Below are 13,044 nucleotides of genomic sequence, written 5' to 3'. Positions count from 1 at the left end.
GAAGCTCCTTAAACACCTCAGCTCAGCAGCCTCACATTTCTCCCTTGTTCTCTCTATGCTGGGTAGTTTGGGCTGCATCTTTCCTCCCATGTGCAGCAGCACTGGGAATGGTCGTGTGGAGTTGGTCACTGTTTTAAGGAGGTGGATATGCAGAAACTCTGGTAGTGACTGTGTTGGCAGGTGTGGCTACAGCTCTTCCCTGGCTGAAGCCTGACGGGTGTCCAGCAGAAGCCGAGAGGAGATGGGAGAAGCGCAGAGTCCTCCCTCCCTCTCCATCAGGTTTTGATCTGGGCTGGTGATCCAGAGCCATCCCAGAGAGGACAGCAGTGTCATAATCAGCTTTCCCACCCTGGCTAGCAGTGGTGCAGCTGCCTTCCTGTAGCCCTGTGGCTGCTCCAGAGGTTTCCACATCACAGCTAATCCTGCTCCCAGACCACAGCCCCGAGCACTGACTCAAAGTACAGTTTTGTAACTTGGCCAGGACCCAGATCATCGGCAGCATCCCGAAATGGAGCAATACCAGAGGCAGCTGTGGACGGATAATTGAGGGAAGGGTTTGTGGGAAAAATTGCTCCTGGAGAAACCACACGGGCGAGTGGCTGCTTGTGGGTGCAGGGCTCTGTCAGAGCTCTTCTAGTTTGGATTTTGTGTCTCCTGAGAATGGTCCCAGCTGGAAGATTCTGAATCACAGTGTGGTTGAGCAGAAATTTCCAAATATAATCCTGTTAAATAGCAACACTTGGTGCAGTAGAAATATGTTGAGTTGTCAGAATTAGAGACCACTGATCTCTTGCTGGGACAGGAGGGGACACTGGGAGGTCACAGGTGTGGGGTTGTGGCTTGAATTGAACCCCTTAGCCAGGATGGGCTCGTGTGGTGGAGCCATACTGGAGAACCATGGAGGAGCTGGACGTTCATGGTGCCCAGCAAGGGCATGAGCATCATCTTCATGGTGATCCTTGGAGACCTGAGTGCACATCCATGTGCAGCCTCAGCTGCTCCACTGTGTTGTTTTCTGCAGGTGCTGAGAACTCTGGGAAGGGACATCTGTCCCACAAAAGATTTAAATACTAACAGCTGTTGTAATTCAGTAATATTATTCAATTCAGTTTAGTTTAAGTAACTTAGACTGCAGGATCAGTATATTTTGTTACGGTGAGGGTGGTGAGGCCCTGGCACAGGTAGCCCAGAGCAGCTGTGGCTGCCCCATCCCTGGAAGTGTCCAAGGCCAGGGTTTGGAGCACCCTGATGTACAGAAGGTGTCCCTGCCTGTGGCAGGGCTGGAATGAGATGGGCTTTAGGGTCCCTTCTGTCCCAGTCTGGCATTCTGTGGTTCCAGCTTAGTGAGTTTACTTGGCTCTGGTGTGTGTTTGAGAGAGCAGCAAATCTTGTCCAAGCCAGTCCTTGCAGGATATCAGGAGGTCAGCATATATGGGGTAAGGAATAAATATTTTTGGAAAGGTGGAAGAAAGGACAGTTACTTGGGACCAGGCAGTGACTGAGAACAGGGAAGGAGAAGCTAAGCAAAGAGGTGAAGAAAGATGTGTCATTTCTAAGAACTCCTGATTAGGAGTGACATTCCCTTTCAAAAGCCAGGAACAAACAGGTAACAGGTCCCCAGGGTAAGGAAGGATGTGGGGTTGAAGGTGGACATGATGGAGCTGTGAGACCGGGGTGAGCCCAGCTGTGACACCAGGTGACAGCGCTGCCCCACCGACTGCGCTCCAGGAAACGCGGGCTCCCCGTCCTCCTTGCTTTGAGTTCTGGCTCTAGGAATTAGCACCTCACACTGCTCTATCTCAGTAATGGCTAATCTTTGTGATTACCCATTGTCAGGTGCTGGGGAAACCACCTGTGTTTGCTGTGCAGGTTTGCAGGGCTCCTGCTGCTCCCGGCCGTGTGTACTCACCGTGGAAAGCCACGGACTTTGCTCTTCCGGAGCTGATCTGGAGCACAAAGAGCAATTGTTCCTTGTTCCCCAAACTGCACTCCTGCTGCTGCTCACAGGCACTTCTAGGGACTGACTGTGGCTCGTGTTGGCCAGACAGGTGGAGGATTACCTGGTGCAGGGCAGGTGCTGGGGAGGCAATGGTGGAGCAGCCTGGGCACACAGCAGGGCTGGGCTGAAGCTGGGACACTGGTGGTGTTGAGAAGCTGTGGTGCCTCACCCCTGGAAGTGTTGGACAGGGATTGGAGCAACCTGCTCTAGTGGAAGGTGTCCCTTCCCGTGGCAGGGGGTAGAAAGGGATGAGCTTTGAGGTCACTTCCAACCCAAACCATTCTGGGATTCAGTGGTTCTGTGTGTTGAAAGACTTCAGCTCTTGGTTTTTTGCCTTTGCTTTCCAGAGCTGGGGGACAAGTGTCAAATTGTGGGTGTGAGTTATTAATCAAAGGCAATTTTCAAAGATTTAAGACAGCATCCTTTAAAGGAGACTAAAGTATTAAAATTTTCATTTTTCACAGGCTTGTTCCTATTCCAACCTTTTCAGACCAAACAAATGTGTTGGATCTGTGCAAATAATGTCTGGGGCTCTAATTGCATTGGGGGGTTTGCATGGGCAGGAGCCTCCAGCCAGCTCCCTCCTATTCTGGCATTTAAAGAAGGCTCCACAATCTTTTTTACTCCAAGCTGGCGGGGTACAGGCAGGCTGCAGTGCACAGATCGTGGGCATGAGCTCATTTGTTGTGGCTTCAGATTGAATGGCAGGAGTTTGGCTGCTCTGCGGGAGGGCAGGGAAAGAGGGCTGGGTCCAGGAAAGGCTGTCATTCCCCTTGCAGATGCATCTGGAAATGTTCTTTATTCTTTCCTCTGAGGGTGGGGAGGCTGCCCAGAGAAGCTGCCCCATCCCTGGAAGTGTCCAAGGCCAGCTTGGAAGGGCTTGGAGCAGCCTGGTCCAGTGGAAGGTGTCCCTGCCCATGGCACAGATGAGGATGTTGGGGTGTTGCTCACAGGTTCCATGAAGCAGGAGGGGTCGGGATGGGGAGTTTGAATGTCCATAGGGTTGGTTAATGAGGAACTGCTCTCCTGCTGGGCCCAGAGTTGGTGCTGTCTGGCAGGGCTGGAGTCTGTCTGTGGGCTTTGTCCTTGTTCTTTGTCCCTGTCCCAGTTTGCCCGTTGCCTTCGCTGGGAGCCTGTCCTGGCTGATGGGTGCCACTGCTCCCACGCTGCCTCCCGGCTGCCCACACGGCCTGGGGTTGAAGCCAGCAGTGCTTTCATCCTCTTCCTCCTCCCTCCAAGGGGCAGATGACACCTCCTTCCCTTCCAATCCCTTTCAATCCCTTTCAGGCCTTCTGAGGTCCTTCACAGACATATTTGGTCTCAGTGTGTGGCTTGGACTTGTTATGCCCTGGGCAAAATAAAAACCATTTTCAACTGTTTCCTTGGCCCAGTGAGGGGACAGGGGACGATTGTGGGTGGGTGTGCCCGGGGCTGAGCCCTGCCATTCCCAGACTCATTCCTCATGGCTCCAGCCCTGCTCCCGATTGTGTTCCAGAGTCCTGCTCCTCCATCCTCTGGGAGGCTGCTCGGGGTGCTGTGGGGGCTCTGACCCGCACCCAGGGCAGGGTGGAGCAGGAGGGCCCCAGTCCAGAGCAGGGTGACTGGGCTGGGTGTCAGCCCTGCTCTCCCAGCTGTCAGTACTCCATGGGCTGGGGCCACCACAGCCTTCCCTGCTGGATGCAGCCATCCTGGAACAGCAGGAGCTGCCATACCCAGGCCAGTCCATGCCCGGGCAGGCTCCCCCTCTCTGCTCACCGCTTTCCCAGGGGGCTGTGTGGGATCCAGCCTCTCCAGCAGCAGGGTCTGGGGGCCTGGTGTACACCGGGCTGGCCCCTGGCCAGGGGTAAACAGCTCCTTTGTTTTCCTGGAGAAGTACGAGGGATTATATTCTGTTGAGCTCACTCGGTCTCCCACTTGGTATTGTGCAGCCACATGTAATCGGCTCCTGCGAGGAGCTGAGTTAATTGTTTGTGAAATAGGAAGGGTGCTGCTTGTCTCCTGTAGGGAGGTGAGCTTGAGAGGGGCATTGTGGAAAGGGGTGGCTCATCCAGCTCCTAAATTAGGAGGGATTGAAGCCAAATTGTCGTTCTGCAGCCCTAGATTTGCCACTCTGCAAATGCTGTCTCGAGCTGGGGAAGGCTCTTCCAGCCAGGAATCTGTGCCTCCCCTCTGACTCTTATTAAACGTGCTTAAAAATGAAACGAACTTATTAAACGTGCTTAAAAATGAAAGGAAGGCAGCGTCGTTGTCGGTAATTGTTGTGCAAATGTGATACTCCCTGCAAGCTGTGGAACAGGCCAGGGCTGTGTTTACCCGGAGAGGCAGCCGGCTTTCCAAGTGTAATGAGTCAGCTCCGCGAACAGAAGGGGCGCAGAATTAATCTGGCATCCGTCTGGCCTTTTCTCAGTTAAACAGGTTTTGGAAGCTCCACGTGAATAGGTGCCTACCCTGGTACAAGCAGCCACAAAGACTTGGGAGTGGGCACGTTTTTTTGGGAATACGTTGGCAGTGTGAGGATCCTGGAGCGCTTTGAGCGGTGACGTGGGGCTGGGTTTGGGAGCAGAGCGTGGTTGGTCCCACCGTCAGCAGAGGTGAAGCTGCTTGGGTTTAATATCTGTTACAAGGAGTAAATAAATGTCCCTCACCCAGCATTTAATCTGAATTTCCACCTCTTGGATTTGCAGTGAATATTGAAGGGAATATTGTCCTCTGCTCCTGCCTCCTCCCAGGCACATGCTCCTGTCTCCTTAATGAGCCCCTGTAAGAGAAACTGAGGGGAAATAATTCTTCTGTGTTCCCAGCTGGCTAATGATGCCTGGCAGAGGGAGATTCCTGGGGCTGGGCATGGCTGCAGGGACCCAGTGGATGTGCAGCATGGAGGGGACCCTGGGGGCTCTCAGCTCTCCCCGTGTCAAGCAGGGGGGACATGAGGAGGTGTTTTCTCAGTTCCCAAAGTTTTGTTCCTAAATACAGGATATGAAATATGGGATAACAACCTTTCCACAGCCAGGCTGAGGAGCTGGGCTGGAGAATCAGCTGCCTTGGGAAGCAGTCTCCTGCTGGAAACACCAGCACTGTCTGTGCCTGGTGCTTTGGGAGTTTGTGCTGTTTCAGGGCTGGGCTGGAGCCTCTGAACCACCTTTAAAACAAAACAAAAAAAACCAACCCAAAGTGTCCCAAGGCCTCTGAGGCGTAAATGGAACAGAAATTTTGAAGGGATTTCCAGAGAACTTCTAAATACAAGACTTCTCTCTCTCTCCTCTCTGAGAATTCCCATCTCCCTGGACAATTTCCTGCAGTTGTAGCTCTGCAGAGCTGCTGCTGTAAGATGTAAATGGTTCAATTTAGAGCTGGCAGGTGACAATTATGTTGGGAGAAGTTCCTGTCTGTGCCACTCCAGCCTCAGGCCGGGAGCCCAGTTGCTGTTGGGGTGTCACTCCTCACAGATATCCCGTTCCACTGATGCTTTCCAGCCTTGGTCTGGGGAGAGGGGATATTCTCTTTCACCTGAGAGGGCTTTGGCTGCAGCTGGTGTTCTGAGCCCTGCCTTGCTGTATTTCACATGGCACTTGTCTTTCCAGCCCTGTAACCAGGCAACACAGGAGGAGCAGGAGCTTTGTCCTCTCCAGGTTGGCTTTCCCAGGCCAAGGTGCAGGGCAGGGTGAGGAGCTGTGAGAAACAGTCCTGGAACACCGAGCCCTCCGAGCTCCCTGCTCCCACCTCACAATGGCAACACATTCAGAAAGTGCATCTTTAATGGAGGTTTTGTAATTTGTTTGGTTCTGCAAGCGTGTCTGGGAATTCAGTGTGGCAAACTGGGGTGCAGCCTGGGCTGTGTCTGTGTGTCCCCATGTTCAGGACACACTGCAGGAGGCTCTATGTGGGCTTGGGGGGATGCTGTGCATGAGGAGCAGCAGGGCTGTTGCTCTTTGGTGGGATTTGATCCCTTCTAGGCTATTCCTTGCATAGGAAACAAGCTGTGTCTGCAGCTGCAGGATCCACTTTGGAGTTGGCCTCTTCTCCCAGGAAACAAGGGATAGGATGAGAGGAACCAGCCTCAGGCTGTGCCAGGGGAGGTTCAGGCTGGACATCAGGAGGGATTTCTTCATGGAAGGGGTTGTCAGGCATTGGAAGGGTCTGCCTGGGGAGATGGCAGAGTTCTCATGCCTGGAGGTGTTGTCCAGGGAAGGCCTGGACGTGGCCCTGAGTGCTCTGGGCTGGAGACAGGGTTGGGGTTGGGCACAGGTTGGACTCAGTGTTCTGGGAGGTCTTTTCAGGCTCAGTGATTCTGTGTGATTCCACGTGTGAGTCCTTGCAGCACCTCTGTTACTCTCTGGGAAGGTGGCAGGACCCTGCTGCAGCTTTTTCCACATTTGAGGGTGCTCTGCCATCCTGGTGTTGCCATGCAGGGGTTGGGAGGGGGTTTATCCTTGCTTTTCCCCCCACAATGGAGAGGCCCTCTGAGATGTCTGACCTCCCTTCTCCTCTCTCCTGCAGACGGTTGATGATGAGGCGATGGCAGCATAAATGAAGATCAAGTAAGGAAGGCAGAACGATGCCCAAGGGTGGGTGTTCTAAAACACCACAGTCAGAAGATTTCTCTCTCAGCAACGACATGGTGGAGAAACAAACGGGGAAAAAGGTAACATCTTTGGGCCACCTGCCCTCCTTTGGGGTGCTGCTCTTTGAGCCTGGAGTTGTGAAGCCATGGCATTGTTTGACATGGCAGGAGTTGTCCTGGGATCTTACCTGGGCATTTACATTGGTGTGCTGGTGCTTGCCAGCTGATGGGGTTGGGTTTGTTTCTCTGTCCCTGTGGCTGCAGTCCTTCCCAGGAATTGCTGTGCTCTCCTGGACCTGAGTCAGCTGAGCAGCAGGGGCTCCTTTGGAAGATTCTCTTTTGCAAGTTCTGTGTGTTTCTAGGGGTTTCTGCACTCAGCTGTGGAGACCTGAGTTATGTGGTGATGGTGCAGGTGTGTGCTGGGTGAGGGAGGAGCTTCTCCTCCTCTGGGTGGAAATCCAGGTCCTTGTCAGCACGGCTGCTCTGGCTTTCCCCAGCAGCACTGCTGGACCAGGCTCAGCCTGGGAGTTGCTCTGCTGAAATTGCTCCTTCTGAGAGTTGATCTGAGGTGCTGTCTGGTTTTTGGCGTGGCTTAGGTGAAACTACTGAGATGAAATCTGAGTTTAAGGATAAATACCTTCACACTTCTCCTCTTCATCCCATTTTGCTCCAGGCATGAGCCCAGTCTGCTCTCATTCAGCCTTTTCCCCCCCTTGTCAGTATCAGTCATTTCCAGTCAATAGCTGTGCAGAAAACTGTGCAAATGTTACCTTTAAATAAACATGAAAACCTACATCTACTGAATTCTGCTAAGGAACAAATCCCATCCACTTCCCTTTCATCTCCTTGCTCCAGTTTCTCAGCATTCCCCTGGGAGTTTCTGCCAGGCCCGGGAGCTGAAGCTGAGCATGGTGAGCCCCAGCTCCGTCACTTCCCCTGCAATCCCTCCCCAGTGAGGGCAGTAACTCCTTGTCTGACTGAGCTCATGTTACTGACAAAATGAGAAAAATACAAAAGAACCACCAGGAAAATCCAGCGGGGTTTGGTCATGGAGCACCTTGGTGGCATCTGCCACATCCTCTCTGTGTCACTGCAGGTGCAGGTCAGCGCAGGAGTGCTGTGGGGCTGCTGGGAGGGGCAGATGTGGGATCAGGGATGCTGGAGGGGGAACAGCTGCCTGGCAGCCTCGGGGAGATGCCAGCCTTTGCCCTGGCAGAGGAGCAGTGCCCAGCAGTGCAGGATATGTAAATACAGGCTCGCTCTGCGCCGGGTAAGAGGCTTAATGCTGGCGCAGGTGCTTGGGGAGGGAGAGGATCAGTTGGAATATGAATCAGCTCCCATTTTATTCCATGCACTCCCGGCAGCTCAAAGGCTGTGTGTTATTTACAGAGCAGGTTTGGCGAGCGGCGCGGGGCACGCCGGGAAGCGGAGTTATCTCCTGCTGGCTAAGTAACTAGGACACAATTCCTGCCACTGAGAGGGGACAGGGCAGGCCTGCTGCTACTTCAGTTCTGGCTTCTTCACTGGCTCGTGTCTTCCAGGGCCTGAGCTGAGCTCAGCCTGAGTGGCTTTTGCCCTGTTTCTGGTTAATTCTGAAGCTGAGCTGGAGCAGTGACTCAGGGGAAAAGCACTTCGACCTCCTCCCTGCAGACGCTGTTGTACCTGCCTGTCAGCAAGCGCTGCCTTGCATTTATCTTGCCTTTGTCAACACGTTCAAAGGCCCGAGCTGGGACTTGGCACAGCTTCCCTGGCAGGCTGGAGAGGGAGGGCAGAGCCCAGGTCAGGCACAGGGACCCACCGTGGGCACGGGGAGAGCGTGGCAAAGTGATGCCAACCAAGCGTTCTCCTCTTAATGGGACCTTAGGATCAATGGTTGATTTAGCATTAAACAGGCTTTACATGCCTGGGCTCTGCAGCTCTGGCAGATGGAGGGGGGTCCTGGTGCTGCACTGGGCTGAGTACCACAGGGGACAAGGGGCTGGCCTTGAGCTGAACAACAGGAGGTTTAGATGGAATGTTGGCAAGGAATTCTTCCCTGTGAGGGTGCTGAGGCCTTGGCACAGGGTGCCCAGAGAAGCTGTCGCTGCCCCTGGATCCCTGCAATTGTCCAAGGCCAGGCTGAATGGGGTTTGGAGCAACCTGGGCTAGTGGAAGGTGTCCTTGCCCATGGCAGGGGGTGGAACAAGATGAGTTTTGAGGTTCCTTCCCCCCCAGACCATTCAGGATTCTGTGATCACCAGCTTATTCTGTGATCACCAGCTTTTGCTCCTGAGTTCCATACTCCATCACATAGCAGGCTCCCAGGGCAGCTGCCCTGCTCCAAGGGCTCCTGCTTGGAGGAGAGGCTGTGAGCTGCTGCCTGTCAGCAGCAGAGCTCCTTACAGGAGGGCACTCCTGGCTCTGCTCCCTGCCCCTCCACGGAGGGACTTAGGAACTAATGGGATGCAGCCCTGAGAGGGAGGTGGATTAAAGAGCCCGTCTGAGGGGTTGGGTGCTCCGTGCTGTTGGGTGAGGAGCTGTTGGGTGAGGAGCTGTTTCTCCCAGGGTTACTGGAGCCCTTATAAGGCTGCACAAGCCTGCCTGGGGCGGGCGCTGGCAGCCCCCGAGCTCCTCCTGCTCCCTTCAGCCTGGAGGCTTTTGTAAAAATCTGCATGCCATATATGAATAATTCTCCTTTCTGGTCTAGATCCACAGATCCCCCTAGCAGGAGGAGATTACTCATGGCTGAGGCAGAGCAGAGCACCACAGCAAGGGTTATATCAGTTGTCAGAAGCATTTCCTGAAGGGCCTGGCCTGGCTGCGTGGTTACACCGTGTGCTCAGCACAGCCTTTGCCTCTTTATGGGGAAATGCTCCCTCTTGCACAGTCAAAAGTGCATTTTTGCTGCAGTGAGCACCAAGCAGAACAGCACTTACCCCGGTTTTTGCTTGTAGGAGCTGGCAGAGGTTAAAAAAATGAGGTTTTTCTCCTTCACCTTCTCCCCTTTCCAGAAAAGGGAACATTGTCCTTATTTTTTGGTTCTTCATGAATCTTCATGAAGCTGTTGTGCTGTCAGGGCTTTCCAGACTGGATGAGTGAGTGCTGGGCTCCATGTCCAGCACAGAGTCACCCACTGGGGTGTGAACCCTGCAGGGGTGTCTGGCTGACTGAAGAGATGACATTTCAGTGGAGTTAATCAGCCCATGCTCATCACTGGGCCATATTTCTTACAAACTTTGGTGCCTGAGGCTCACAGGAATGGGCCTTCAGCTCCAGTCACCTCCATGCTCCACATGTTTTATTGCAGCATTGATAACAACACAAATTAAAACTTTGTGGTGTTTTGTGTGTGCTTGTGCTGTACTCTGGCTTTGGGAAGGCTACGAGGGGCCCAGATTTAGGGAATTGTTTGGTTTTCACCACATCCAGTTGCTTTCTGGGTAAAACTGAGTCCATTCCTTTTTGTGGTTGGAACCTTCTGCCCCCTCTCCCTCCCCGCTGGCAGAGCCAGGACAGACCCACTGGTGCAGGGAAAGTCCCTCTGTGGCAGCATTTGCTTTTTTGCAGCGTGGGCTGATTGCCCACAGCAGGAGTCTGACGTGGGCCATGGCCTGGGGCACCGGCCTTGGAGCCCTCCTGGGCTTCTCTTCCCAGGCTGCCCGGGCTGGTTTTGTTCATTGCTGCCTAATTTTTACTGACATCACAACCTGAAATGCTTGGAGCTCATTTTGGAGAACAAAGGGCTTTGGGGATTTCCATGGCTGGCAGTGCAAGTCTCTGCATAAGCACTGGGCTGCGAGTCAGGCTCTGTCTGAGCAGGGTGACGGGGCTGGAAATACAGATTTCTTTGCATGGCTTTGTAAATCATACAATCATGGGCTGGTTTGGGTTGGAAAGGACCTTAAAGCTCATCTTTGAGGTTGCTCAGAGCCCCATCTAAATGGCTCTGTCTTGCAGAAATCCGCATCAGAAAACCCCAGAGGATTGTTTTTGCTCTGAGGACTGGCCTCTGGCCAGTTTGTGTGTCACAAGTGCCCTCAGCAGATTGGTATCAGGGTCTGTGGTGCTGATGGGAGAAGCCCTTCCATCCCCACCCTGCAGCATCTCCCTCTGGGTGGCTGCTGGGGCCAGTTCCTGGTGGGTTTGTGCTCCGACCGCAGCAGCTGAGAGCAGCTTGTGGTGCATCTTTTCACTTTTGCAAGAGGAGCTCAAGGTGGGTTGTTACTCATACAGTAACTCTCCTGCAAGTGTAATGTGGCAGGAGGGGATTTTTTCTGCACTCACAGCTGCTGACTGCCCTTTGCCAAAGCAGCTTTTATTAACACCTGCAAAGGGGAATTTGCTGCTGCTGCTGCTGCTGAGCTCTTGACTCTTCCCCATCCCCAAACTCCTGTCCCTGCCTTGGAGAGCCCCAGCTCTTACACAGGGCTGTTCATACAGGTTTCTCTGCAGTGTCAAGGCCAGGCTGGATGGGGCTCTGAGAGCCTGATCTGTTGGAAGGTGTCTCTGCCCATGGCAAAAAGGGTTGGGATGAGATAAGCTTTGAGGTCCCTTCCAAGCCAAACCATTCCAGGATTTCGTGATTCTCATTTGGATTTGTTCCATTTGTGAAACCTGATTCCTATGAGTCTGAGCTTACTTTAAACATGAGAAGGCCTAAAAATGAAACCAGGTTTTACTCGAGTAAAGGACAACATTCTTCATTACAGAATTGGAAATAATTAGGGAAGTAAAGCTTAAAACAAGAAAACGAAAACTTTCAGGAATTGGACTCTCCAGCTGCCTTGATGCTCCACCCAGTGCTGCAGGCATCCCCAGCAGGTCTCTGCTTTCCAGGGGGAAGCAAAGTCTGGATCTTCCCCGCTCCAATTAGTAGGAAAGGTTATCGTGGTGCTGCTGTGGGAATGAAGCTTCAAAGCGGTGCCGGTGCTGCCGCCGCTGCCGGATTGTGCTGAGCTGGCTGCAGCAGCAGCTCCCAGCCTTGGGGTGGATGCACAGGGAGCTCTGCCCGAGCTTGCCTGCTGCCAGGATTCACATGGACACTGCCAGGGCCACGCTGCGCTCACCTCTGCTCTCAGGAGGGTTTGTTCGTGGGTTTGTTCTCTGCTCTGTCTCTCCTCCCACAGGGGGATTTTAGCAACGTGGCTTTAAATTGACAGAGAGCAAGGTTAGATGGGATATTGGGAAGAAATCGTTCCCTGGGAGGGTGGGCAGGCCCTGGCAGAGGTGCCCAGAGCAGCTGGGGCTGCTCCTGGATCCCTGGCAGTGCCCAAGGCCAGGCTGGGCAGGGCTGGGAGCACCCTGGGATGGTGGAAGGTGTCCCTGCCCAGGGCAGGGCTTGGAACATGATGAGCTTTGAGGTGCCTTCCAACCCAAACAATTCCATGATTCAAACTTTAGAATGAGCTGTATTTTTACCTGTCCTACCCTTTTTCTCACTCCTGAGTGATTGCACAGAGATTCCAGGCAGCATTAATCCAACAGAAAACCTACCTGTATGTCTGAGAGCATCATTGAGATGCTTCTTGAACTCTGACAGCCTTGGTGCCCTGACTGCTTCACCCTGGAGGAACCTCACAGACTCCTGTCTGAAGTGTTCAGAGATGCCTTTTATTCAGGTTGATAGAAGGAAAAGTTCAGACTGTGAATGGCCACTCTGGGAAAAAGTGCATTATTTATTTGGTGGCGCTTTTTTTCAGGCAATATACACATTTTATTTTATTCCTTTGATAAAATATTTCATAGAATTGTAGAACTAGGACAGACCAGGGTACCTGCTCACAACATGACATTCCTGGCAGGTGATGGAAGCCCTCTGCCCTCACTGCCACCTCAGAGCAGTGGAAGTGGCATCATTTTTTAGTTTGAACTATTTTTGTTCACCTCAGAAAGCATAAAAAGCAAAAGCTTTTCAATCTGGAGGGCTGAGAGGAAATGCTGGAGTGTTTATTTTGGCTGTGGGGGCTCTGTCCCGTCGCTGCAGGGCCGGTGCTCTCCAGCAGGGCTGCCCTTGCTGGGGCTCCGAGCGTGCCTTGGCTGCCTCCCACCACACAGCCCTGTCAGGCAGGTTTGTTTCTCTTGCTTTACCAAAAAAGGGATTCCCCAGCCCATTTCCTTCATCCTCGCTCCGGGGCTGCAAACACATCCCCTGGGGCAGCTCAGGGGCTCCTCTCTCCTCTGTGGGTGAGCTCTGGGCTCCAGACAGACACGGAAAGGAGAAGGAGCGACGCGCACGGTGACAGTGACACCGCAGTCCTGTGACTGCTGGCACTGAGGCCACCTGCCAGGAGCTGCCAGGGCCAGGCACAGGGACTGTGCCTCTCTAAACAAGGGAATGCTCCTAGGTTGGCTCCTCTGAGCTTCCAGCCAGCTCGGGCATGATTTTGTGTGCTGAGGTTCTTGTGTTTAATCTCACTCTGCCTCTCAAGCACAGAGTCTGGGGTTTGCTGGGTTTTTGAAATCAGATCTGTGACAAAGCTGCTTGTGCTGCTCGTGTTGTTCAGGC

The 13,044-nt window shown here is 53.3% G+C and overlaps 1 protein-coding gene across 6 annotated transcripts in view; it reads left to right on the top strand.

Annotated features, from left to right (window-relative positions):
- The window catches only part of ANKRD11 (ankyrin repeat domain containing 11), a 130,019-nt gene that overhangs the window by 90,377 nt on the left and 26,598 nt on the right, over positions 1-13,044 (top strand). For all 6 annotated transcript variants that reach the window (XM_071440827.1, XM_071440830.1, XM_071440829.1 and 3 more), the window contains one exon: positions 6,497-6,641. In XM_071440827.1, coding sequence (XP_071296928.1) covers positions 6,555-6,641 — 87 coding nt within the window. In that variant the 5' untranslated portion in view covers positions 6,497-6,554. The remainder of the gene's footprint in view (positions 1-6,496; positions 6,642-13,044) is intronic.

This window comes from Agelaius tricolor, unplaced genomic scaffold (assembly GCF_023055355.1).
Source record: "Agelaius tricolor isolate 1412-34295 unplaced genomic scaffold, bAgeTri1.0.p SCAF_15, whole genome shotgun sequence".
Classification (NCBI taxonomy): domain Eukaryota; kingdom Metazoa; phylum Chordata; class Aves; order Passeriformes; family Icteridae; genus Agelaius; species Agelaius tricolor.
This window is presented reverse-complemented; position numbering and strand designations above follow the sequence as displayed.